The 27108-nt window shown below is 50.2% G+C and overlaps 1 protein-coding gene across 1 annotated transcript; it reads left to right on the top strand.

The window, feature by feature from the left end:
- Nucleotides 1-832: 832 nt before the first annotated feature.
- Nucleotides 833-17002, top strand: LOC138351373 (uncharacterized). Its single transcript, XM_069303182.1, has 3 exons — nt 833-950; nt 11662-14817; nt 16584-17002. Exons 2-3 carry the CDS (start codon nt 12321-12323, stop codon nt 16997-16999), a joined length of 2913 nt encoding a protein of 970 aa, XP_069159283.1. The 5' UTR covers nt 833-950; nt 11662-12320; the 3' UTR covers nt 17000-17002.
- The last annotated feature ends 10106 nt before the right edge of the window (nt 17003-27108 follow it).

The following is a 27108-nucleotide window of genomic DNA, read 5'->3' as shown; positions in this document are numbered from 1 at the left end:
TAGTCCGTCAGTATATTTACTCAAAATGACTATCGCTAGTCAGCTGCAATTGTTGTTGTTAATTCGACATGTAATTATGGTAATTCTTTCATCTACTTCAGTTCACTTCTTGCTTTTGATCTCATTTAGTCTTAAGTCTTAGTTTTTAAGTGTTTTTCCCACATCTTGTATGAAACGGTGTGCATATTAGTGGCAACCAGGCTGTGACTCATACGTCAGGCTGCGAGCAGCCGTGTCCAACAGCCTGGTTGATCAGTCCAGCAACCAGGAGGCCTGGTCGACGACCGGGCCGCGGGGACGCTAAGCCCCGGAAGCACCTCAAGGTAACCTCAAGGTATGTTACCAGACTAGTCCAAGAACTGAGATATGAGCTACGAGGAAAGGCTACAGGAGCTACACCGCACGTCCCTGGATGACGGAAGAGTAAGGGGAGACATGATCACCACTTACAAAATTTTCAGGAACTGACAGGGTGGGACAATGTCCAACTAATTAGCACGTGTGGAACATGAACAAGGGGACACAGGTAGAAACTTAATACCCAAATGAGACACAGAGACATTAAAAATAATTTTTCAGTGTCAGAGTAGTTAACAGATGGAATGCATTAGACAGTGATGTGGTGGAGACTGACTCCATACACAGTTTCATATGTAGATTTGATAGAGCCGAAGAATCAAGAATCTGTACACCAGTAGATTGACAGTTGAGAGGCGGGACCAAAGAGCCGAAGCTCAACCCCCGCAAGCACAACTAGGGGAGACGAGACGGGAAGTGACGCATGCGCACTGGAGGCGCGGGGCCAAGCAGGGTCCCCACAGAGGGAGTGTGTGTCAGTAGAGGTGGTGTTCCCCCGGACCTCCCAGCCAGCGGGCGTGTGTACTCATACTTACACTAATATACTCTGGCCCTGTGTGTACATTCTCTTCCGTTTGATATTACACGTAATGGTAAATAGTGGTAATATTCCCTGGTGAAATATTAATAATAATAACTCCTTGTGATAAGTATACAAGGCCGAGTGTGAGAGTATACAAGGCCGTGTGATGATGCAATCACTGGTGTGTGGAGCCTTGAGCCGTCATATCCTGGCTGGTCGCCGTAAACGTATCAACAAAACTATTGAACATTTTTACGAGTGAAAAATGTTGAGAACGGTCAGCAGATTTATTTATATACGAGAAAGTACAATGGGTTGTGTCAGTGTAGAACTTTAATTGATTATTTACTTTCTTTTGGTACTTTCTTGGTACTATTGTACCAAGTACAATTGGTACTTTCTTGGTACTATTGTACCAAGTACAATTGGTACTTTCTTGGAGAGACACAAACACGTAGAATGTGTTGATTCCCTGCTGTATGGTGGACTGGCAGGTGTGTGGACAGTGTTGTAGTGAAGTTATCAGTGAAGATAGTGTTAAGTGTAACTTTCCCTGCTGTATGGTAGACTGGCAGGTGTGTGGACAGTGTTGTAGTGAAGTTATCAGTGAAGAAAGTGTTAAGTGTAACTTTCCCTGCTGTATGGTGGACTGACAGGTGTGTGGACAGTGTTGTAGTGAAGTTATGGAGGAAAATATTGTTAAGTGACTCACATATTTATATTTATCGTCATTGTTTAAGTTACTGGCAGTAAATTTATTCGAAATGGTTTTATAATTTACTAGTAGGGACACCCGGTGGAGCCCGGGTCTCTCTCTCTCTATCTCTCTCACAATTAACTGTCTCTCCCTTCTACCCGTTTCTCTTTCCCCCCCCCCTCTCTCTTTCTCTCCCCCTCTCTCCCTCTACCTACACCTCTCTACCCCCCCCTCTCTCTCTCTCTCTCTCTCTCTCTCTCTCTCTCTCTCTCTCTCTCTCTCTCTCTCTCTCTCTCTCTCTCTCTCTCTCTCTCTTCCCTCTCTCTCTCTCTCTCTCTCTCTCTCTCTCTCTCTCTCTCTCTCTCTCTCTCTCTCTCTCTCTCTCTCTCTCTCTCTCTTCCCTCTCTCTCTCTCTCTCTTCCCTCTCTCTCTCTCTCCCCCTCCCCCTCTCTCTCTCTCTCTCTCTCACTCTTCACATTTCTCCCTACCTGCCTCTGTCTCCATCTTCCTCTGTCTTTTGACAACTGTAAAAGTCACATGTTCTCGCAGCTGCGGGCTCGGGATGATGGGAAGAAAATATATGTTAATATTCCTGTGATCAGTCCGTAATAACTGCTTTCAAATTGTTGTTTACCAAGTATTTGTCCGGAGGCCGGAACCCTAATGTTGTGGGGCTGACTGTGTGACTGTGGCGGGCTGTTCTCTCCTGAACTGTGTTGCTGGTTCACAAGGAACACTGTTGCTGGTTCACAAGGAACACTGTTGCTGGTTCACAAGGAACACTGTTGCTGGTTCACAAGGAACACTGTTGTTGGTTCACAAGGAACACTGTTGCTGGTTCACAAGGAACACTATTGTTGGTTCACAAGGAACACTGTTGCTGGTTCACAAGGAACACTATTGTTGGTTCACAAGGAACACTGTTGCTGGTTCACAAGGAACACTGTTGTTGGTTCACATGGAACACTGTTGCTGGTTCACAAGGAACACTATTGTTGGTTCACAAGGAACACTGTTGCTGGTTCACAAGGAACACTGTTGCTGGTTCACAAGGAACACTGTTGCTGGTTCACATGGAACACTGTTGCTAGTTCAGAAGGAAGACTGTTGCTGGTTCAGAAGGAACACTGTTGCTAGTTCAGGATGAAGACTGTTGCTAGTTCAGAAGGAAGACAGTTGCTAGTTCAGAAGGAAGACTGTTGCTAGTTCAGAAGGAAGACTGAAATTAAGAAAAGAAAAGAATTTATTAAGAAAAACTAAATTCACATTGTCTTATTCGTCCTTTATGTGCCTTAGGCGGCCCTTTATGTGCCTCTAGGCGCCCCTTTATGTGCCTCTAGGCGGCCCTTTATGTGCCTCTAGGCGGCCCTTTATGTGCCTCTAGGCGGTCCTTTATGTGCCTCTAGGTGGCCCTTTATGTGCCTCTAGGCGGCCTTTTATGTGCCTCTAGGCGGTCCTTTATGTGCCTCTAGGCGGCCCTTTATGTGCCTATAGGCGGCCTTTTATGTGCCTCTAGGCGGCCCTTTATGTGCCTCTAGGCGGTCCTTTATGTGCCTCTAGGCGGCCCTTTGTGTGCCTCTAGGCGGTCCTTTATGTGCCTCTAGTTGGCCCTTTATGTGCCTATAGGCGGCCTTTTATGTGCCTCTAGGCGGTCCTTTATGTGCCTCTAGGCGGCCCTTTATGTGCCTATAGGCGGCCTTTTATGTGCCTCTAGGCGGCCCTTTATGTGCCTCTAGGCGGTCCTTTATGTGCCTCTAGGCGGCCCTTTGTGTGCCCCTAGGCGGTCCCTTTATGTGCCTCTAGGCGGCCCTTTGTGTGCCTTTAGGCGGCCCTATGTGTGCCTCTAGGCGGCCCTCTATGTACCTCTAGGCGGCCCCTTTATACACCTCTAGGCGACCCTTTATGTGCTTCTAGGCGGCCCTTTATGTGCCTCTAGGCGGCCCTTTATGTGATTCTAGGCGGCCCTTTATGTGCCTCTAGGCGGCCCCTTTATGTGACTCTAGGCAGCCCTTTATTTGCTTCTAGGCGGCCCTTTATGTGCCTCTAGGCGGCTCTTTATGTGCTTCTAGGCGGCCCCTTTATGTGCCTCTAGGCGGCCCTTTATGTGCCTCTAGGCGGCCCTTTATTTGCTTCTAGGCGGCCCTTTATGTGCTTCTAGGCTGCCCATTCTGTACCTCAAGGTGGCCCTTTATGTACCTTTAGGCGGCCCTTTATGTACCTTTAGGCGGCCCTTTATGTAAATCTAGGCGCCACTTTATGTACCTCTAGGCGGTCCTTTATGTACCTCAAGGTGGCCCTTTATGTACCTTTAGGCGGCCCTTTATGTACCTCTAGGCGCCCCTTTAAGTACCTCAAGGTGGCCCTTTATGTACCTTTAGGCGGCCCTTTATGTACCTCTAGGCGAACCCTTTAAGTACCTCAAGGTGGCCCTTTATGTACCTTTAGGCGGCCCTTTATGTACCTCTAGGCGAACCCTTTAAGTACCTCAAGGTGGCCCTTTATGTACCTTTAGGCGGCCCTTTATGTACCTCTAGGCGAATCCTTTAAGTACCTCAAGGTGGCCCTTTATGTACCTTTAGGCGGCCCTTTATGTACCTCTAGGCGAACCCTTTAAGTACCTCAAGGTGGCCCTTTATGTACCTTTAGGCGGGCCTTTATGTACCTCCATGCATCTCTAGGCGGCCCTTTATGTGTCTCCATACGGCCCCTTTATGCACTTCTAGGCGGCCATTTATGTTCCTCTAGGCGAACCCTTTATGTACTTCTACGCGGCCCTTCAACCGTGAAATCCAGCCCATCAACCGTGAAGAGCTCAGTCCCCCAGGGTACTGTGCTTGCTCCAGTACTTTTTCTCATCCTCATATCGGACATAGACAAGAACACAACCTATAGCAATGTATCATCCTTTGCAGATGACACTAGGATCTTCATGAGAGTAGGCAACATAGAGGACACGGCAAACCTCCAGTCAGATGTAGATCAGGTCTTTCTATGGGCTACGGAAAATAGTATGGTGTTTAACGAAGATAAGTTCCAGCTCATGTGCTATGGAAAAAATGAAAATATAAAAACGGAAACCACGTACAAAACTCAGGCAAATCATAACATAGAACGGAAAGGCAATGTAAAGGATCTGGGTGTACTCATGTCGGAAGACCTTACCTCTAAAGAACACAATAAAGTAGCCGTCACAACTGCAAGAAAAATGACAGGTTGGATAACAAGAACTTTTCACACTAGAGATGCTATACCGATGATGATACTTTTCAAAACGCTTGTGCTCTCTAGAGTGGAGTACTGCTGCACAATGACAGCCCCTTTCAAAGCAGGAGAAATTGCTGACCTGGAGAGCGTGCAGAGATCCTTTACTGCTAGAATTCACTCAGTAAAACATCTAAACTACTGGGACCGACTAAAGAGCTTAAAACTGAACTCCCTTGAGCGCAGGCGGGAGAGATACATAATAATTTACACGTGGAAAATATTAGAGGGGCTGGTCCCAAACCTGCACACATAAATAACATCACATGAGACCAGAAGACATGGCAGGATGTGCAGAATACCCCCGTTGAAAAGCAGAGGTGCAACAGGTACTCTGAGAGAGAACTCTATCAACATCAGAGGCCCGAGACTGTTCAACACGCTTCCACTACACATAAGGGGCATAACTGGCTGACCCCTCACAGTGTTCAAGAGAGAACTGGATAAGCACCTCCAAAGGATACCTGATCAACCAGGCTGTGACTCATACGTCAGGCAACCATGAGGCCTGGTCGACGACCGGGCCGCGGGGACGCTCAGCCCCGGAAGCACCTCAAGGTAACCTCAAGGTAAGGTAGGTCCTTTATGCACCTCTACGCGGCCCTTTATGTACTTCTAGGCGGCACTTTATGTACCTCTAGGCGGCCCTTTATGGGCCTCTTGGCGGCCCTTTATCAGCCTCTAGGCGGCCCTTTATGTGTCTCTAGGAGGCCCTTTATGTACCTCTAGGCGGCCCTTTATGTGTCTCTAGGCGGCCATTTATGTACCTCTAGGCGGCTCTTTATGCGCCTCTAGGCGGCTCTTTATGTGCCTTTAGGCGGCTCTTTATGTACCTCTAGGAGGCTCTTTATGTGCCTCTAGGCGGCAATTTATGTACCTCTAGGCAACTCTGTATATGCCTCTAGGCGGCCCTTTATGTACCTCTAGGCGGCTCTTTATGTACCTCTAGGCGGCCCTTTATGTGCCTCTAGGCGGCCCTTTATGTACCTCTAGGTGGCCCTTTATGTACCTCTAGGCGGCCCTTTATGTACCTCTAGTCGACCCTGTATGTGCCTCTACGCGGCCCTTTATGTGCCTCTACGCGGCCCTTTATATGCCTGTAGGCGACCCTTTATGTGCCTCTTGGCGGCCCTTTATGTGACTCTTGGCGGCTCTCTATGTGCCTCTTGTCGGCCCTTTATGTGCCTCCAGGTGGCTCTTTACGTGCCTCTAGGCGGCCATTTATGTACCTCTAGGCGGCCCTTTAATGTGCCTCTAGGCGGCCTCTTTATGTGCGTCTAGGCGGCCCCTTTATGTGTTCCAGGCGGCCCCTTTATGTACCTCTAGGCGGCCGCCTTTATGTGCCTCTAGGCGGCCCTTTATGTGCCTCTAGGTGGCCCCTTTATATGCTTCTAGGCGGCCCCTTTATGTACCTCTAGGCGGCCCTTTATGTGCCTCTAGGCGGCCCCTTTTTGTACCTCTAGGCGGCCCCCTTTATGTGCCTCTAGGTGGCCTTTTATGTGCTTCTAGGCGGCCACCTTATGTGCCTCAAGGCGGCCCCTTTATGTGCTTCTAGGCGGCCCCTTTATGTACCTCTAGGCGGCCCCTTTATGTGCCTCTAGGCGGCCCTTTATGTACCTCTAGGCGGCCCCTTTATGTGCCTCTAGGCGGCCCTTTATGTACCTCTAGGCGGCCCTTTATGTACCTCTAGGCGGCCCCTTTATGTGCTTCTAGGCGGCCTTTTATGTACATCTAGGCGGCCTTTTTTGTACCTCTAGGCGGCCCCTTAATGCACCTCTAGGCGGCCTTTTATGTGCCTCTAGGCGGCCCTTTATGTACCTCTAGGCGACCCCTTTATGTGCCTCTAGGCGGCCCCTTTATGTACCTCTAGGCGGCCCCTTTATGTGCCTCTAGGCGGCCCCTTTATGCACTTCTAGGCGGCCCTTTACGTGCCTCTAGGCGGCCTTTTATGTGCCTCTAGACGGCCCCTTTATGTACCTCTAGGCGGCCATTTATGTGCCTCTAGGCGGCCCTTTATGTGCATCTAGGCGGCCTTTTATGTGCCTCTAGGCGGCCATTTTATGTGCCTCTAGGCGGGACTTTATGTGCCTCTAGGCGGCCTTTTATGTGCTTCTAGGCGGCCCCTTTGTGTACCTCTAGGCGGCCTTTTATGTGCCTCTAGGCGGCCACTTTATGTGCCTCTAGGCGGCCCCTTTATGTGCCTCTAGGCGGCCCCTTTATGTGCCTCTAGGCGGCCCCTTTATGTGCCTCTAAACGGCTTTTTATGTGCCTCAAGGCAGCCCTTTATGTGCCTCTAGGTGACCCTCTATGTGCCTCTAGGCGGCCCTTTGTGTGCCTCTAGGCGGCCCTTTATGTGCCTCTAGGCGGCCCTTTATGTGCCTCTAGGCGGCCCCTTTAAGCGCATCTAGGCGGCCCTTTATGTGCCTCTAGGCGGCCCTTTATGTGCCTCAGGGCAGCCCCTTTATGTGCCTCTAGGTGGCCCTCTATATGCCTCTAGGCGGCCCTTTATGCACCTCTAGGCGGCCCCTTTATGTGCATCTAGGTGGCCCTTTATGTTCCTCTAGGCGGCCCTTTATGTGCCTCAAGGCACCCCCTTAATGTGCCTGTAGGCGGCCCTTTATGTTCCTCTAGGCGGCCCTTTATGTGCCTCTGGGCGGTCCCTTTATGTGCCTCTAGGCGGCTCTTTATGTGCCTCTAGGCGGCCCTTTATGTGCCTCTAGGCGGCCCTTTATGAGCCTCTAGTCGGCCCTTTATGTGCCTCTAGGCGGCTCCTTTATGTGTCTCTAGGCAGCCCTTTATGCGCCTCTAGGCGGCCCTTTATGTGCCTCTAGGCGGCCCTTTATGTGGCTCTAGGCGGCCCTTTATGTGCCTCTAGGCGGCTCCTTTATGTGCCTCTAGGCGGCTCTTTATGAGCCTCTAGGCGGCCCTTTATGTGCCTCTAGGCGGCCCTTTATGTGCCTCTAGGCGGCCCTTCATGTGCCTCTAGGCGGCCCTTTATGTGCCTCTAGCCGGGCCTTTTTGTGCCTCTAGGCGGCCCTTTATGTGCCTCTAGGCGGCCCTTTATGCGCCTCTAGGCGGCCCTTTATGAGCCTCTAGGCAGCCCTTTATGTGCCTCTAGGCGGCCCTTTATGTGCCTCTAGGCGGCCCTTTATGTGCCTCAAGGCGGCCCCTTTATGTGCCTCTAGGGGGCCCTTTATGTGCCTCTAGGCGGCCCTTTATGTGCCTCTAGGCGGCCCTTTATGTGCCTCTAGGCGGCCCCTTTATGTTCCTATAGGCGGCCCCTTAATGTTCCTCTAGGCGGCCCTTTATGTGCCTCTAGGCGGCCCATTTATGTGCCTCTAGGTGGCCCCTTTATGCATCTCTAGGCGGCCCTTTATGTGCCTCTAGGCGGCCCCTTTATGTGCATCTAGGCCGACCTTTATGCGCCTCTAGGCGGCCCTTTATGTGCCTCTAGGCGGCCCTTTATGTGCCTCTAGGCGGCCCATTTATGTACCTCTCGGCGGCCCCTTTATGTGCCTATAGGCGGCTCCTTAATGTGCCTCTAGGCGGCCCTTTATGTGCCTCTAGGCGGCCCTTTATGTGCCTCTAGGCGGCCCTTTAAGTGCCTCTAGGCGGTCCCTTTATATACCTCTGGACGGCTCCTTTATGTGCCTCTAGGCGGGCCTTTATGTACCTCTAGGTGACCTCTTTATGTGCCTCTAGGCGGCCCTTTATGTGCCTCTAGGCTGCCCTTTATGTACCTCTAGGCGGCCCTTTATGTGCTTCTAGGCGGCCCTTTATGTGCCTCTAGGCGGCCCTTTATGTACCTATAGGCGTCCCTTTATGTACCTCTAGGTGGCCTCTTTATGCACCTATAGGCGGCCCTTTATGTACCTCTAAGCGGCTCATTTATGTGCCTCTAGGCGGCTCTTTATGTGCCTCTAGGCGGCCCTTTATGTGCCTCTAGGCAGCCCTTTATGCGCCTCTAGGCAGCCCTTTATGCGCCTCTAGGCAGCCCTTTATGTACCTCTAGGCGGCCCTTTATGTGCCTCTAGGCAGCCCTTTATGTGCCTCTAAGCAGCCTTTTATGCGCCTCTAGGCAGCCCTTTATGCGCCTCTAGGCAGCCCTCTATGTACCTCTAGGCGGCCCTTTATGTGCCTCTAGGCGGCCCTTTATGTACCTCTAAGCGGCCCTTTATGTACCTCTAGACGGCTCATTTATGTGCCTCTAGGCGGCTCTTTATGTGCCTCTAGGCGGCTCTTAATGTGCCTCTAGGCGGCCCTTTATGCGCCTCTAGGCAGCCCTTTATGTACCTCTAGGCGTCCCTTTATGTACCTCTAGGCGGCCCTTTATGAGCCTCTAGGCGGCTCTTAATGTGCCTCTAGGCGGCCCTTTATGCGCCTCTAGGCAGCCCTTTATGTACCTCTAGGCAGCCCTTTATGTACCTCTAGGCGGCCCTTTATGTGCCTCTAGGCGGCCCTTTATGTACCTCTAGGCGGCCCTTTATGTACCTCTAGGCGGCTCATTTATGTGCCTCTAGGCGGCCCTTTATGTGCCTCTAGGCAGCCCTTTATGTACCTCTAGGCGGCTCATTTATGTGCCTCTAGGCAGCCCTTTATGTACCTCTAGGCGGCCCTTTATGTGCCTCTAGGCAGCCCTTTATGTGCCTCTAGGCAGCCCTTTATGCGCCTCTAGGCAGCCCTTTATGCGCCTCTAGGCAGCCATTTATGTATCTCTAGGCGGCCCTTTATGTATTTCTAGGCGGCCCTTTATGTGCCTCTAGGCGGCCCTTTATGTATTTCTAGGCGGCCCTTTATGTGCCTCTAGGCGGCCCTTTATGTACCTCTAGGCGGCCCTTTATGTACCTCTAGGCGGCGCTTTATGTGCCTCTAGGCGGCCCTTTATGTACCTCTAGGCGGCCCTTTATGTACCTCTAGGCGGCGCTTTATGTGCCTCTAGGCGGCCCTTTATGTACCTCTAGGCGGCCCTTTATGTACCTCTAGGCGGCCCTTTATGTGCCTCTAGGCGGCTCTTTATGTGCCTCTAGGCGGCCCTTTATGTGTCTCTAGGCGGCCCATTTATGTGCCTCTAGGTGGCCCCTTTATGCATCTCTAGGCGGCCCTTTATGTGCCTCTAGGCGGCCCCTTTATGTGCATCTAGGCGGACCTTTATGCGCCTCTAGGCGGCCTCTTTATGTGCCTCTAGGCGGCCCTTTATGTGCCTATAGGCGGCCCATTTATGTACCTCTAGGCGGCCCCTTTATGTGCCTATAGGCGGCCCCTTAATGTGCCTCTAGGCGGCCCTTTATGTGCCTCTAGGCGGCCCTTTATGTGCCTCTAGGCGGCCCTTTAAGTGCCTCTAGGCGGTCCCTTTATGTACCTCTGGACGGCTCCTTTATGTGCCTCTAGGCGGGCCTTTATGTACCTCTAGGTGACCTCTTTATGTGCCTCTAGGCGGCCCTTTATGTGCCTCTAGGCGGCCCTATATGTACCTCTAGGCGGCCCTTTATGTGCCTCTTGGCGGCCCTCTATGTGCCTCTAGGCGGCCCTTTATGTACCTATAGGCGGCCCTTTATGTACCTCTAGGCGGCCCTTTATGTGCCTCTAGGCGGCCCTTTATGTGCCTCTAGGCGGCCCTCTATGTGCCTCTAGGCGGCCCTTTATGTGCCTCTAGGCGGCCCTTTATGTACCTCTAGGCGGCTCCTTTATGTACCTCTAGGCGGCCGTTTATGTACCTCTAGGCGGCCCTTTATGCGCCTCTAGGCGGCCATATTATGTGCCTCTAGGCGGCCATTTTATGTGCCTCTAGGCGGCCATTTTATGTGCCTCTAGTCGGCCATTTTATGTGCCTCTAGGTGGCCATTTTATGTGCCTCTAGGCGGCCATTTTATATGATGAGCCTCTACGCGGCCCTCCATCATTGCTCCTATAAGAGACTCTCAGGGGACGGAAGTTTACTTGTAGTAAACTCCATGTAAGTTGTTAACATTATACTGTGAATATTGTCCACAAGAGAGCGGAGGGGGAGAGGGCGATCTACACAGAAGCTCAGATGGGAACCCTTGCAAGAAAATAAATAATTCAAAGCCTAATTAATATGATATAGCAAAGTTTCTTGGTAGGGGGGTAGCTTTGGTACTCTTTAAAGTTGTACTCCCTACATATATGCCATTCCCTGTTGGGCACATACCCAGCAGGAATTACTGTTAGAAATTAGGTAAGGCTAGCTCCCTGAGTAGGGTCTTCTAGCTCGCATAGACAGAGAAGCAGACATTATTTCTTATTGATACAGATTTATCATTTCTTGTTCTATTTTGTGTTGATATAGTTAACAACTTATTATTACTACCTTCGATATAACTTTTCATCCATTTGACAACATCAATCATATCAACTATACTTTCCGAAGAATGTGTAAACATAGCTTCCTTAATCTCTCTTAATAAGGGAGATTTCTAATTCCTGAGATCAACTTTGTCATTCTTCTCTTTATGGGTTCAAGTCAAATTATGTCCAGTATATTGTATGTTGACCAAACTGAACTTCATAATCTAAATAGGTCCTTACAAGAGCAAGATAAAGACAGAGAATAATATTACTAAATGCTACACCGTATATTTCTGTGTGAGAAAATGAGCACCATTACTCTACCTAAACCAGAAGCCAACACCACAATGATCACAGGAGTTAGGTCAAAATATTGACAAGTTTAAATTATAAAATATAACAAATTGCAGGAGGCAGACTTTGGAACTTTATTTGTTTTAGTGATCTCAAAAATGTATTTCTGACCCAATGTTTAACACTAACATCTTGTTTTAATAACGTTAAATTGTTCTTCCAGATGCCAGAATTCTGAAGAGTATAAAGACAGAAGAAATTAACTAGTTAAAGAACAAATTGAAAATAACAAATAAAGCTGGAACCGAATATTGCATTAACATGTGAACACATTTTGTAAAATTTGGTTTATTTGGAAATCACTTATATTTTTGGTCATTTAAGTGACTGTATTATGGTTAATGCAGTCGGATCATCACCGATTAGATCCGAGTTTGATTCCCTGGCAGTGTGAGATGCTCAGCCTCCTGATACCTCTGTTCACCTAGCAGTAAACATTAACCTGGAAATTAGTCAACTGTTGAGGGATGCATCCTGAGGAAGGTCTGTCGTTGGCTTAGGAAGGCCTACACAAGCCTAACAAGCTGCCCGTCTCCGACAGTGGGAAACAATGTTATGTTTTTAAACATAATATAATAACAAAACCAGCGTGGGACATTTACTGCTTGTGTGAAACTTGACAACAGTTGTGTGAGGTGAGTATCATACGACCCAATATGGCGGCCTCGAGTCCTGTTATCCAACCGGAAGATGTGAACAGACTGCGGTATGGACTGGCTGTGACTAAGGCAGGACGAGACGCGCTAGCAAGTGTGTTCATGTGGTCGTACCGGGGCACCTTCCCAGTAGTGACTTACCTCACTCAGGACTTGGGGTACACCAATGCTCAGTACAGGCGTGTCTTCGATGCTCACCAGAGGGATAAACTCGAAGCTTTCCCCTGACGCGGCTACTTTTGACATCACCCTGTTGTATAAACTCCTGCAACGTGTGTGTGGTCTGGCTGAGATGAATGACCCCACGTGGACCACTCCAGGGCCTCAGGGACCATCACTTGAACACCTCATTTACAGCCTGAAGCAACACCGAAACACGTTAGCCCATGATAATGTGAGAATGTCAGAGCAAGATCTTACGTCAACACTGACGGAGCTCAGTGACTTATTGGCTAAGATGCTGGCTGAGGCCGGCGTCCGGTGTAGGACAAACAGCCAGGATGTGGACCACGTGACCAGAGATGCCACCAAGTATATTGGTGGTCTGCTAGCGAAGGTCAGAGAGCCGCTGGATCCCTCAGATGTGGCGCACTTGCCTCAGCTCCGCCAGGAGATTAAGATGTTCAAAAGCCACATCACAGAAGAGGTTAAGCAGATGAGCAAGCAGGAGCTAACTGACGGGTATAAACTGCTGTACCAGATTGTTCCCGCACCCTGGCTCCTCTTTAACATTAACTACAATCCAAGTCTTGCTTTTACACGACTACGACTCCTTGAAGATCCCATCATAGGGGCAAGACCCTCCCACGCTGCCAAGGGTCAGCATATAGATTATAAACACATCTTGAGTATGAGACGAGAGAACGGAAGAGTCCCTGAGTGTGTCCTCCTGACGGGGGAAGGTGGTATGGGCAAGACAACTTTACTCAAGCTCATCCTCGAGAAGTGGGTAGAGGACCCTGCTGCCATACGTCACCTGGGCACTGTGGACCTCGTTTTCTATGTACAGTGCAGGGACACACATCTTAATACCTTCGAAGATCTACTCCGCCATTTACTGCCTCAAACACTTCGTGATTCTGACCCTGACTTCCAGCTGTTTAAGGAGATAATCTTGAGCTTAAATATATTAGTCCTGATTGACGGCTACGACGAGGTCAACGACCATTCAGGAAGGCTGGTGGACGAGCTGTTGCACCTGCCTGGCAAGGATGTGAGGTTGGTGATAACCACACGGCCGGGGTGGGACCAACAACTGTCACAGCTCGTCCCACACACCAGACCTCGCTGCAACATCCTCGTCTTGGGCATCACTCCAAAACGTCGCGTGAAATTCGCCGAGAGAACCATCAAGGTGCTGGTGGAGGAAGAGTGCCAACGGAGTGTCATCACAGGGAGGTTTACCCAGCGGCTGGAGCAGATGAGTCAGTTCCTGGGTGAGTACCTCAACACTCCACTCACCTTGACCTTGTTGGCGCTGCTGTGTGTCGAGGCTCCAGAAGAATTTAACAACCTCACCACAAACACTCAAGTCTACGAGAAGATTCATGACTTCATAACCAGTAAACTGGTGTCCAGACTCACAGACAAATACGTGACCGAACCCAAAGGAAAATGTGACGAAAATGTGAAAAAGTTTTTGAGGTTCTTAGAAGAGATTAGTTTAAGAGGGATCCAGAGGAAGGAGTACGACCTTTGGCCGGAGACGGAAGTGCAGATTAGGGAGAAGTGTGACACTCTGGGACTGCCGCAGGAGGAGGTCTTGTCCAACTATTTCACAAGAACCAGCTACCGTCGGGGCCTCAATGTGGTGTGGGTGTTTGGCTATTTTCACGCCAGGTACCAGGAGTATTGTGCCAGCAGGAGGCTGGTCGATCTCTTGTTGAGGGCTGAGCAAGACCGAGGTGATCCAGCATCACACCGTGTGTCAGGGGAAAGGTCTATAATCATTGACCTCTTGGTGGATGTTGTACGTAAGGAAAAGCGCTCCTTGGGAGATCACCTGAAAGGGTCAAAGTTTAATATTAGCGACGTGCTACAAGAGTTTAGGGAGCGCCCCAGATGGCAGAACATTTTACTCAGCACTACCGGGGTGCTGTGTACCCGGGGAGTAGAGCACAGGTTCATTACTCACATAATTGACCTGTGCAAGATGGTTACACATGAGCCTGACGAGCTGTTGAAGCATGTAGCAGAGTCTCGCGGGAGTGAGCACGTCATCCAAGCCGTGTGTGAGAAGCTGCGTACAGAACAAGAGTGGGAAATATGGAGTGTTGACTCGTGTGTTGTCCTGCCGCTTGTTCTTAAGAAGGTGATACCTAAGAACATTTACCTAAACATAAACGATGCACCCCAACTAAAGCAGTGTCTGTCTACACTGTCAGTGCTGGCAAAAATGAGGGTAACCATATCCTTAGATCTTGACTATAGTTTAGACAGCAAAGAGAGAAGTGTTATATCAAAACAATGTTTGGAGAGGCTGACAGCCCCCGGCAGTAAGTGTACCTTAGAGGAGTTTGTTGGTGGCTTGTCTGAGGCAGCCATACCCCTCCTGCCTCACACCCTCGGGAGCCTCCGCCTGCGCCTCACACTACAGCAACTGCCCATCCAACTGCCCGTCCTCATCCGTCACCTGCCTCACCTTCCTCACCTGCAGACTCTTGGTAAATATTCATATTTTCTACCATAATTTTTAGGGTTATTTATTAATACCAAAATTACGCAAAGGGCTTCATTCGTCATGTTGAATATAGTAATTCAGATTTACATTGTTTACATATATGTTTACAACCTTATGGACGAAAGATTCCTTATATTGTTTACAAACATAATCACCGTAAGGGAGACAAACACCTTATATTGTTTACAAACATAATCACCGTAAGGGAGACAAACACCTTATATTGTTTAGAAATATATTCATCTTATGGACGACAAACACCTGATATTGTTTACAAATATAGTCACCTTAAGAGCGACAAACACCTTATATTGTTTACAAATATAGTCACCTTAAGAGCGACAAATACCTTATATTGTTTACAAATATATTCATCTTATGGACGACAAACGCCTGATATTGTTTACAAATATAATCACCTTATGGGAGACCCACACCTTATTTTGTTGACAAATATATTCATCTTATGGACGACAAACACCTGATATTATTTACAAATATAGTTACCTTAGGGCGAGAAGCTCCCAACATCGTTTACAAATATAGTCACCTTAAAGGAGACAAACACCTTACATTGTTTACAATTATAGTCACCCTATGGGTGACAAACCTTCTACTTTGATTACAAATATAGACTTATTAAGGGCGACTACTCCATGAATAATAAATTTTCGAAACATTCCGCTGCTGTATATATTCTTGTGCATAAATAATTTCATGAAGTATTTAGCGACGCCATACTTTTGGTTCAGATGACTTACCACTTTGACTTTGACTCGTGGTACAGATCTCCTTTCACTGTGACCTAATTCCTGTTCAGGATGACCTTTCACTGTGACCTAATTCCTGTTCAGGACGACCTTTCACTGTGACCTAATTCCTGTTCAGGATGACCTTTCACTGTGACCTAATTCCTGTTCAGGACGACCTTTCACTGTGACCTAATTCCTGTTCAGGATGACCTTTCACTGTGACCTAATTCCTGTTCAAGATGACCTTTTACTGTGACCTAATTCCTGTTCAGGATGACCTTTCACTGTGACCTAATTCCTGTTCAAGATGACCTTTCACTGTGACCTAATTCCTGTTTAAGATGACCTTTCACTGTGACCTTGATCCCTTGGTTAATTAGACCTTCTGTAACTTTGATCCTTAATTCAGGTGACCCATCTATCCCTGTGACCTTGATACTTGGTCCAAATGACCTTTCACTGTGACCTTGATACTTGGTCCAGATGACCTTTCACTGTGACATTGATACTTGGTCCAGATGACCTTTCACTGTGACCGTGACTTAGTTTAAATGACCTCTAATGAGATCTTGACCATTCATAAAGGTGACCTTGACCATTGATACAGATGACCTTGAGCATTGATACAGATGACCTTGACCATTGATACAGATAACCTTGACAATTGATAAAAGTAACTTTGACTGTGACCTTGACAATTGATACAGATAACCTTGACCATTGATACAGATGACCTTGACAATTGATACAGATGACCTTGACTGTGACCTTGACAATTGATACAGATGACCTTGACCATTGCCACAGATGACCTTGACCGTGGCTTTTAAAAGCTATTAATACATAGTTTAGATGCTATTAATACTGTCCAAAATACGGACTTGTCATCAGGTAATAAACCCAGCAGTAAGGTGAGTGGATGGCTCAGTATGTCTTCTTGTTATATCTTAGAACATAACAGTAACGACCGTGACTGTATCTCAGTGTATGTCTTCAGGCATTGACCTGGACGCCAGGGGCTACGTGGTCCCGGACACCCTGGACGCCACGGGCTACGTGGACCCGGACACCCTGGACGCCACGGGCTACGTGGACCCGGACACCCTGGACGCCACGGGCTACGTGGACCCGGACACCCTGGACGCCACGGGCTACGTGGACCCGGACACCCTGGACGCCACGGGCTACGTGGACCCGGACACCCTGGACGCCACGGGCTACGTGGACCCGGACACCCTGGACACTCTGCTGTACCAGGGAAGGAGGCTCGACCTGACCATCTTACGGCACCTCACTGATGACGACCCCGCCATAGACTGGTGCTGCCACCTGGCGGCTCAGCTGTGTCCTCCCTCAAGAGGAGGGTATAGTGACCTGCTCTTCTCTAACACGCTTCTCACCAGTACGTATTGACTACATTTTAACACGCGAATATTTGTGACTCAGTTGTTTAATTCACAGTGCTTACAGTGGTTTCAAAAATATTTTTACATTAAAAGTCATGAATTAGAGAACTTATAAGGCTTCTTGAGTAACTTTGAGCACCGTTTAGCGACCAATAATATTCATTAAGCAAGCTTCACTGCTTATAAGATAACACTGATCAATATTTAGCCCAACATTGTCTTGCTTAATACAAGCTAGATTTACTTGATATAAGTTTTCTTTGGCATGAGTGTGTGACATAGACAGGTGTGGGTGGGGAGAGTAGCCAGGTGTGGGCTTTAGTGTTCCCTCTCATGTACAGGTGTGGGTCGGGAGAGTAGCCAGGTGTGGGCTTTAGTGTTCCCTCTCATGTGCAGGTGTGGGGTGGGAGAGTAGCCAGGTGTGGGCTTCCGTGTTCCTTCCCATCTGCAGGTGTGGGTGGGGAGAGTAGCCAGGTGTGGGCTTTAGTGTTCCCTCTCATGTGCAGGTGTGGGTGGGGAGAGTAGCCAGGTGTGGGCTTCCGTGTTCCTTCCCATCTGCAGGTGTGGGTGGGGAGAGTAGCCAGGTGTGGGCTTTAGTGTTCCCTCTCATGTACAGGTGTGGGGAGGGAGAGTAGCCAGGTGTGGGCTTTAGTGTTCCCTCTCATGTGCAGGTGTGGGGAGGGAGAGTAGCCAGGTGTGGGCTTTAGTGTTCCCTCTCATCTACAGGTGTGGGGAGGGAGAGTAGCCAGGTGTGACAATGTTTGTTTTCATGTATTAGCTACGTTATTGTGTGGTTGTAAATAAGTTGTCACAACTTACTGCACAACTTTGGCTAAACAATTTTGAGACCATGTCGCAACCTTAAATGTTGCATAAAAATCGTGTTCCTGATTGATGGAATATATATAAAAAATGTAGAAATATTTTAAAAATATATTTTTACATATACTAGAAATAAAACTGAAGCATAATAAAAGGTAGGTTAAAATTATTTTATTCATTACTTTCACTTAATGGAGAATCCATGGTAGTGGTGGTGGAATTGTTGCTGGGTTGTGGTTGGTGGCTGTGGTGGTAGGTTGTGATTGGTGGCAGTGGTGGGTGATGTTTATTGTTGGTGGTAGTGGTTGGTTCTAGTGGTGGTTAATAGTTGTGGTTGGTGGTGGTGGTGGTTGATTGCTGTGGTTGGTAATTGTGGTGGCTGATGGTTGTGATTAGTGGTAGTGGTGGTTAATGTTAATGATGGTTGAGGTTGTGGTAGTTAATGGTGGTGGTAGTTAATGGTTGTGGTGGTTGATGGTAGTGTTTGTTGATGGTTGTGGTGGTTGACGGTAGTGTTTGTTGATGGTTGTGTTGGTTGATGGTAGTGTTTGTTGATGGTTGTGGTGGTTGATGGTAGTGTTTGTTGATGGTTGTGGTGGTTGATGGTTGTGGTGGTTGATGGTTGTGGTGGTTGATGGTTGTGGTGGTTGATGGTTGTGGTGGTTGATGATTGTGGTGGTTGATGGTAGTGTTTGTTGATGGTTGTGGTGGTTGACGGTAGTGTTTGTTGATGGTTGTGGTGGTTGATGGTAGTGTTTGTTGATGGTAGTGGTGGTTGATGGTAGTGTTTGTTGATGGTTGTGGTGGTTGATGGTTGTGGTGGTTGATGGTAGTGTTTGTTGATGGTTGTGGTGGTTGATGGTTGTGGTGGTTGATGGTTGTGGTGGTTGATGGTTGTGGTGGTTGATGGTAGTGTTTGTTGATGGTTGTGGTGGTTGATGGTTGTGGTGGTTGATGGTTGTGGTGGTTGATGGTTGTGGTGGTTGATGGTAGTGTTTGTTGATGGTTGTGGTGGTTGATGGTAGTGTTTGTTGATGGTTGTGGTGGTTGATGGTTGTGGTGGTTGATGGTAGTGTTTGTTGATTGTTGTTGTGGTTGATGGTAGTGTTTGTTGATGGTTGTGGTGGTTGATGGTAGTGGTGGTTGATGGTAGTGTTTGTTGATGGTAGTGGTGGTTGATGGTAGTGTTTGTTGATGGAAGTTGTGGTTGATGGTAGTGTTTGTCTATAGTTGTGGTGGTTGATGGTAGTGTTGGTTGATGGTTTTGGTGGTTGATGGTTGATCGTTTGTAGTTGACTGTACTGGTAGTTGTTGAGGTTCGTGATATTGGTGGTTGTTTTGTTGTATTTTGTGGCATTGGTAGTTGATTATATTTGGCAGTAGTGGTGTTTGATTGTTGTTGGTGGTAGGGGTGGTTGATTGTTGTGGTTGGTGTCTGTTTATGGTTGTTGTTGATAGTAGTGGTGGTTGATTGTTGTGGTTGTTGATGATTGAGGTGGTTGATGATTGTTTAGGTTGATGGTTATGGTTATTGATAGTAGTTGAAATTGAAATTGAAATAAATTTATTGAGGTAAAATACACACAAAGGGATGAGTGGACACTTCGTGTCATTATCATGAACACCTATCCCATATTCCCAGTAATATTTGTACCCAAGCCTGAGCCGCATGTACACAGTCACTCCAAGCATTTCTCCTTTTACCGTAAGTGAAATGGGTGTTTTGACTCACACACATGTAGTGTTGCATGGTTTGGCTTCCCTCATACATTATACCTCTCCTCGCCACTTCTGCCTGTGCCTGTATATTTCTGATATTGCTTCTTATTTGTCTCATTTTGAATTCACATTCGATGTCAACTTGTGGTTTTAATGTGGCACGTTTGGCCAAGTCATCCGCCACCTCGTTGAGCACTATTCCAACATGAGATGGAATCCACACGAATATCACACTGTGACCTTTCAGCTGTATCTCAGTTATCCTTTTCTTACAATCCTCAACTATGGACATGAAGACTGGATTTCGACTGTTTAAGGTCGTCATGACGTACTTCCTCCAAACACGCCAGAATGGCCTGCAGTTGAGCACTGATAGTAATGGTGGTTGGTTGTTGTAGTTAGAGGAGGAGGTCGAGGTGGAAGGAAGAGGAGTAAGGAGGAGAAAGAGGAGGTAGGAGGAGGTCGAGGAGGAAGGAGAAGGTCGAGGAGGAAGGAGAAGGTTGAGGAGGAGGGAGAAGGTCGAGGACGAAGGAGAAGGTCGAGGAGGAAGGAGAAGGTCGAGGAGGAAGGAGAAGATCGAGGTGGAAGGAGAAGGTCGAGGAGGAAGGAGAAGGTCGAGGAGGAAGGAGAAGGTCGAGGAGGAAGGAGAAGGTCGAGGAGGAAGGAGAAGGTCGAGGAGGAAGGAGAAGGTCGAGGAGGAAGGAGAAGGTCGAGGAGGAAGGAGAAGATCGAGGAGGAAGGAGAAGGTCGAGGAGGAAGGAGAAGGTCGAGGTGGAAGGAGAAGATCGAGGAGGAAGGAGAAGGTCGAGGAGGAAGGAGAAGGTCGAGGAGGAAGGAGAAGGTCAAGGAAGAAAGAGGTGAAGGTCGAGGAGGAAGAATGAGAAGGTCGAGGAGGAGAAGGTGTTGGTGGTGGCTGTTGGTTGTTGTTAGTGGATATTGATGGTTGAAGAACATAGAAGGATTAGGAAAAATAAGGAAGGCAGGAACGAGAAGGAAGTTTAAGGTAGGAGTAGGAAGATTACGGAAGGTGGAGTGGTGGAGAGTGGTGTGTGACAGTGGTGGAGAGTGGTGTGTGACAGTGGTGGAGAGTGGTATGTGACAGTGGTGGAGAGTGGTGTGTGACAGTGGTGGAGAGTGGTGTGTGGCAGTGATGGAGAGTGGTATGTGACAGTGTTGGAGAGTGGTGTGTGACAGTGGTGGAGAGTGGTATGTGACAGTGGTGGAGAGTGGTGTGTAGCAGTGGTGGAGTGGTGTGTGACAGTGGTGGAGAGTGGTATGTGACAGTGGTGGAGAGTGGTGTGTGACAGTGGTGGAGAGTGGTGTGTGACAGTGGTGGAGAGTGATGTGTGGCAGTGGTGGAGAGTGGTGTGTGGCAGTGGTGGAGAGTGGTGTGTGGCAGTGGTGGAGAGTGGTGTGTGACAGTGGTGGAGAGTGGTATGTGACAGTGGTGGAGAGTGGTGTGTGACAGTGGTGGAGAGTGGTGTGTGACAGTGGTGGAGAGTGGTGTGTGACAGTGGTGGAGAGTGGTGTGTGACAGTGGTGAAGAGTGGTGTGTGACAGTGGTGGAGAGTGGTGTGTGACAGTGGTGGAGAGTGGTGTGTGACAGTGGTGGATAGTGGTGTGTGACAGTGGTAAAGAGTGGTGTGTGACAGTGGTGGAGAGTGGTATGTGACAGTGGTGGAGAGTGGTGTGTGACAGTGGTGGAGAGTGGTGTGTGACAGTGGTGGAGAGTGGTATGTGAGAGTGGTGGAGAGTGGTGTATGACAGTGGTGGAGAGTGGTATGTGAGAGTGGTGGAGAGTGGTGTGTGGCAGTGGTGGAGAGTGGTGTGTGAGAGTGGTGGAGAGTGGTGTGTGGCAGTGGTGGAGAGTGGTGTGTGACAGTGGTGGAGAGTGGTGTGTGACAGTGGTGGAGAGTGGTGTGTGACAGTGGTGGAGAGTGGTGTGTGACAGTGGTGGAGAGTGGTGTGTGACAGTGGTGGATAGTGGTGTGTGACAGTGGTAAAGAGTGGTGTGTGACAGTGGTGGAGAGTGGTATGTGACAGTGGTGGAGAGTGGTGTGTGACAGTGGTGGAGAGTGGTGTGTGGCAGTGGTGGAGAGTGGTGTGTGAGAGTGGTGGAGAGTGGTGTGTGGCAGTGGTGGAGAGTGGTGTGTGACAGTGGTGGAGAGTGGTGTGTGACAGTGGTGGAGAGTGGTGTGTGACAGTGGTGGAGAGTGGTGTGTGACAGTGGTGGAGAGTGGTGTGTGACAGTGGTGGATAGTGGTGTGTGACAGTGGTGGAGAGTGGTATGTGACAGTGGTGGAGAGTGGTGTATGACAGTGGTGGAGAGTGGTATGTGAGAGTGGTGGAGAGTGGTGTGTGGCAGTGGTGGAGAGTGGTGTGTGAGAGTGGTGGAGAGTGGTGTGTGACAGTGGTGGAGAGTGGTGTGTGACAGTGGTGGAGAGTGGTGTGTGACAGTGGTGGAGAGTGGTGTGTGACAGTGGTGGATAGTGGTGTGTGACAGTGGTAAAGAGTGGTGTGTGACAGTGGTGGAGAGTGGTATGTGACAGTGGTGGAGAGTGGTGTGTGACAGTGGTGGAGAGTGGTGTGTGGCAGTGGTGGAGAGTGGTGTGTGAGAGTGGTGGAGAGTGGTGTGTGGCAGTGGTGGAGAGTGGTGTGTGACAGTGGTGGAGAGTGGTGTGTGACAGTGGTGGAGAGTGGTGTGTGACAGTGGTGGAGAGTGGTGTGTGACAGTGGTGGAGAGTGGTGTGTGACAGTGGTGGATAGTGGTGTGTGACAGTGGTGGAGAGTGGTATGTGACAGTGGTGGAGAGTGGTGTATGACAGTGGTGGAGAGTGGTATGTGAGAGTGGTGGAGAGTGGTGTGTGGCAGTGGTGGAGAGTGGTGTGTGAGAGTGGTGGAGAGTGGTGTGTGGCAGTGGTGGAGAGTGGTGTGTGACAGTGGTGGAGAGTGGTGTGTGACAGTGGTGGAGAGTGGTGTGTGACAGTGGTGGAGAGTGGTGTGTGACAGTGGTGGAGAGTGGTGTGTGACAGTGGTGAAGAGTGGTGTGTGACAGTGGTGGAGAGTGGTGTGTGACAGTGGTGGAGAGTGGTGTGTGACAGTGGTGGAGAGTGGTGAGGAGCAGTGGTGGAGAGTGGTGTGTGACAGTGGTGGAGAGTGGTGAGGAACAGTGGTGGAGAGTGGTGTGTGACAGTGGTGGAGAGTGGTGTGTTACAGTGGTGGAGAGTGGTGAGGAGCAGTGGTGGAGAGTGGTGTGTGACAGTAGTGGAGAGTGGTGTGTGACAGTAGTGGAGAGTGGTGTGTGGCAGTGGTGGAGAGTGGTGTGTGACAGTGGTGGAGAGTGGTGTGTGACAGTGGTGAGTGATAGTGGTGGAGAGTGGTGTGTGACAGTGGAGGAGAGTTGTGTGTGACAGTGGTGGAGAATGGTGTGTGGCAGTGGTGGAGAGTGGAGAGTGACAGTTGTGGAGAGTGGTGTGTGGCAGTGGTGGAAAGTGGTGTGTGGCAGTGGTGGAGAGTGGTGTGTGACAGTGGTGGAGAGTGGTGTGTGACAGTGGTGGAGAGTGGTGTGTGACGGTGGTGGAGAGTGGTGTGTGGCAGTGGTGGAGAGTGGTGTGTGGCAGTGGTGGAGAGTTGTGTGTGGCAGTGGTGGAGAGTGGTGTGTGACAGTGGTGGAGAGTGGTGTGTGACAGTGGTGGAGAGTGGTGTGTGACAGTGGTGGAGAGTGGTGTGTGACAGTGGTGGAGAGTGGTGTGTGACGGTGGTGGAGAGTGGTGTGTGACAGTGGTGGAGAGTGGTGTGTGGCAGTGGTGGAGAGTGGTGTGTGACAGTGGTGGAGAGTGGTGTGTGACAGTGGTGGAGAGTGGTATGTGAGAGTGGTGGAGAGTGGTGTGTGACAGTGGTTGAGAGTGGTATGTGAGAGTGGTGGAGAGTGGTGTGTGGCAGTGGTGGAGAGTGGTGTGTGACAGTGGTGTAGAGTGGTGTGTGACAGTGGTGGAGAGTGGTGTGTGACAGTGGTGGAGAGTGTTGTGTGACAGTGATGGAGAGTGGTGTGTGGCAGTGGTGGAGAGTGGTGTGTGGCAGTGGTGGAGAGTGGTGTGTGACAGTGGTGTAGAGTGGTGTGTGACAGTGGTGGAGAGTGGGGTGTGACAGTGGTGGAGAGTGGTGTGTGACAGTGGTGTAGAGTGGTGTGTGAAATTGGTGGAGAGTGGTGTGTGACAGTGGTGGAGAGTGGTGTGTGACAGTGGTGGAGAGTGGTGTGTAACAGTGGTGGAGAGTGGTGAACGGCAGTAGTGGAGAGTGGTGTGTGGCAGTGGTGGAGAGTGGTGTGTGGCAGTGGTGGAGAGTGGTGTGTGGCAGTGGTGGAGAGTGGTGTGTGACAGTGGTGGAGAGTGGTGTGTGGCAGTGGTGGAGAGTGGTGTGTGACAGCGGTGGAGAGTGGTGTGTGACAGTGGTGGAGAGTGGTGTGTGGCAGTGGTGTAGAGTGGTGTGTGGCAGTGGTGGAGAGTGGTGTTTGGCAGTGGTGGAGAGTGGTGTGTGACAGTGGTGGAGAGTGGTGTGTGACAGTGGTGGAGAGTGGTGTGTGACAGTGGTGGAGAGTGGTGTGTGACAGTGGTGGAGAGTGGTGTGTGACAGTGGTGGAGAGTGGTGTGTGACAGTGGTGGAGAGTGGTGAGGAGCAGTGGTGGAGAGTGGTGTGTGACAGTGGTGGAGAGTGGTGAGGAACAGTGGTGGAGTGTGGTGTGTGACAGTGGTGGAGAGTGGTGTTTTACAGTGGTGGAGAGTGGTGAGGAGCAGTGGTGGAGAGTGGTGTGTGACAGTAGTGGAGAGTGGTGTGTGGCAGTGGTGGAGAGTGGTGTGTGACAGTGGTGGAGAGTGGTGTGTGACAGTGGTGGAGAGTGGTGAGTGATATTGGTGGAGAGTGGTGTGTGACAGTGGTGGAGAGTGGTGTGTGACAGTAGTGGTGAGTGGTGTGTGACAGTGGTGGAGAGTGGTGTGTGACAGTGGTGGAGAGTGGTGAGTGGCAGTGGTGAAGAGTGGTGTGTGACAGTGATGGAGAGTGGTGAACGGCAGTGGCGGAGAGTGGTGTGTGACAGTGGTGGAGAGTGGTGTGTGACAGTGGTGGAGAGTGGTGTGTGACAGTGGTGGAGAGTGGTGTGTGACAGTGGTGGAGAGTGGTGTGTGACAGTGGTGGAGAGTGGTGTGTGACAGTGGTGGAGAGTGGTGAGGAGCAGTGGTGGAGAGTGGTGTGTGACAGTGGTGGAGAGTGGTGTGTGACAGTGGTGGAGAGTGGTGTGTGACAGTGGTGGAGAGTGGTGTGTGACAGTGGTGGAGAGTGGTGTGTGACAGTGGTGGAGAGTGGTGTGTGACAGTGGTGGAGAGTGGTGTGTGACAGTGGTGGAGAGTGGTGTGTGACAGTGGTGGAGAGTGGTGTGTGACAGTGGTGAAGAGTGGTGTGTGACAGTGGTGGAGAGTGGTGTGTGACAGTGGTGGAGAGTGGTGTGTGACAGTGGTGGAGAGTGGTGAGGAGCAGTGGTGGAGAGTGGTGTGTGACAGTGGTGGAGAGTGGTGAGGAACAGTGGTGGAGAGTGGTGTGTGACAGTGGTGGAGAGTGGTGTGTTACAGTGGTGGAGAGTGGTGAGGAGCAGTGGTGGAAGTGGTGTGTGACAATAGTGGAGAGTGGTGTGTGGCAGTGGTGGAGAGTGGTGTGTGACAGTGGTGGAGAGTGGTGTGTGACAGTGGTGGAGAGTGGTGTGTGACGGTGGTGGAGAATGGTGTGTGGCAGTGGTGGAGAGTGGAGAGTGGTGTGTGGCAGTGGTGGAAAGTGGTGTATGGCAGTGGTGGAGAGTGGTGTGTGACAGTGGTGGAGAGCGGTGTGTGACAGTGGTGGAGAGTGGTGTGTGACGGTGGTGGAGAGTGGTGTGTGGCAGTGGTGGAGAGTGGTGTGTGACAGTGGTGGAGAGTGGTGTGTGACGGTGGTGGAGAGTGGTGTGTGGCAGTGGTGGAGAGTGGTGTGTGGCAGTGGTGGAGAGTTGTGTGTGGCAGTGGTGGAGAGTGGTGTGTGACAGTGGTGGAGAGTGGTGTGTGACAGTGGTGGAGAGTGGTGTGTGACAGTGGTGGAGAGTGGTGTGTGACAGTGGTGGAGAGTGGTGTGTGACGGTGGTGGAGAGTGGTGTGTGACAGTGGTGGAGAGTGGTGTGTGGCAGTGGTGGAGAGTGGTGTGTGACAGTGGTGGAGAGTGGTGTGTGACAGTGGTGGAGAGTGGTATGTGAGAGTGGTGGAGAGTGGTGTGTGACAGTGGTTGAGAGTGGTATGTGAGAGTGGTGGAGAGTGGTGTGTGGCAGTGGTGGAGAGTGGTGTGTGACAGTGGTGTAGAGTGGTGTGTGACAGTGGTGGAGAGTGGTGTGTGACAGTGGTGGAGAGTGGTGTGTGACAGTGATGGAGAGTGGTGTGTGGCAGTGGTGGAGAGTGGTGTGTGGCAGTGGTGGAGAGTGGTGTGTGACAGTGGTGTAGAGTGGTGTGTGACAGTGGTGGAGAGTGGTGTGTGACAGTGGTGGAGAGTGGTGTGTGACAGTGGTGGAGAGTGGTGTGTGACAGTGGTGGTAAGTGGTGTGTGACAGTGGTGGAGAGTGGTGTGTGACAGTAGTGGAGAGTGGTGTTTTACAGTGGTGGAGAGTGGTGAGGAGCAGTGGTGGAGAGTGGTGTGTGACAGTGGTGGAGAGTGGTGAGGAACAGTGGTGGAGAGTGGTGTGTGACAGTGGTGGAGAGTGGTGTTTTACAGTGGTGGAGAGTGGTGAGGAGCAGTGGTGGAGAGTGGTGTGTGACAGTAGTGGAGAGTGGTGTGTGGCAGTGGTGGAGAGTGGTGTGTGACAGTGGTGGAGAGTGGTGTGTGACAGTGGTGGAGAGTGGTGAGTGATATTGGTGGAGAGTGGTGTGTGACAGTGGTGGAGAGTGGTGAGTGATAGTGGTGGAGAGTGGTGTGTGACACTGGTGCAGATTGGTGGGTGACAGTGGTGGAGAGTGGTGTATGACAGTGGTGGAGAGTGGTGTGTGACAGTGGTGGAGAGTGGTGTGTGACAGTGGTGGAGAGAGTATAAACATCAGAGGTCCGCGGTTGTTCAACGTCCTCCCAGCAAGCATAAGAAATATTGCCGGAACAACCGTGGACATTTTCAAGAGGAAACTAGATTTATTCCTCCAAGGAGTGCCGGACCAACCGGGCTGTGGTGGGTATGTGGGCCTGCGGGCCGCTCCAAGCAACAGCCTGGTGGACCAAACTCTCACAAGTCGAGCCTGGCCTCGGGCCGGGCTTGGGGAGTAGAAGAACTCCCAGAACCCCATCAACCAGGTATCAACCAGGTATCAACCAGTGGTGAGTGATAGTGGTGGAGAGTGGTGTGTGACAGTGGTGGAGAGTGGTGAGTGGCAGTGGTGAAGAGTGGTGTGTGACAGTGGTGGTGAGTGGTGTGTGACAGTGGTGGAGAGTGGTGTGTGACAGTGGTGGAGAGTGGTGTGTGACAGAAGTGGTGAGTGGTGTGTGACCGTGGTGGAGAGTGGTGTGTGACAGTAGTGGAGAGTG

This window comes from Procambarus clarkii, chromosome 49 (genome assembly GCF_040958095.1).
Source record: "Procambarus clarkii isolate CNS0578487 chromosome 49, FALCON_Pclarkii_2.0, whole genome shotgun sequence".
NCBI classification, from domain to species: domain Eukaryota; kingdom Metazoa; phylum Arthropoda; class Malacostraca; order Decapoda; family Cambaridae; genus Procambarus; species Procambarus clarkii.
Note: the sequence above shows the minus strand (reverse complement) of the source record. Positions and strands in the feature narration are given on the sequence as shown.

What these genes read in the sequence shown, in the direction of transcription:
- LOC138351373 (XM_069303182.1), top strand. Translation starts at nt 12,321, where the DNA reads ATGCTCAGTACAGGCGTGTCTTCGATGCTCACCAGAGGGATAAACTCG. An exon ending in TCCTCACCTGCAGACTCTTG is followed by an intron (nt 14,818 to 16,583) that starts GTAAATATTCAT and finishes GTATGTCTTCAG; the next exon opens with GCATTGACCTGGACGCCAGG.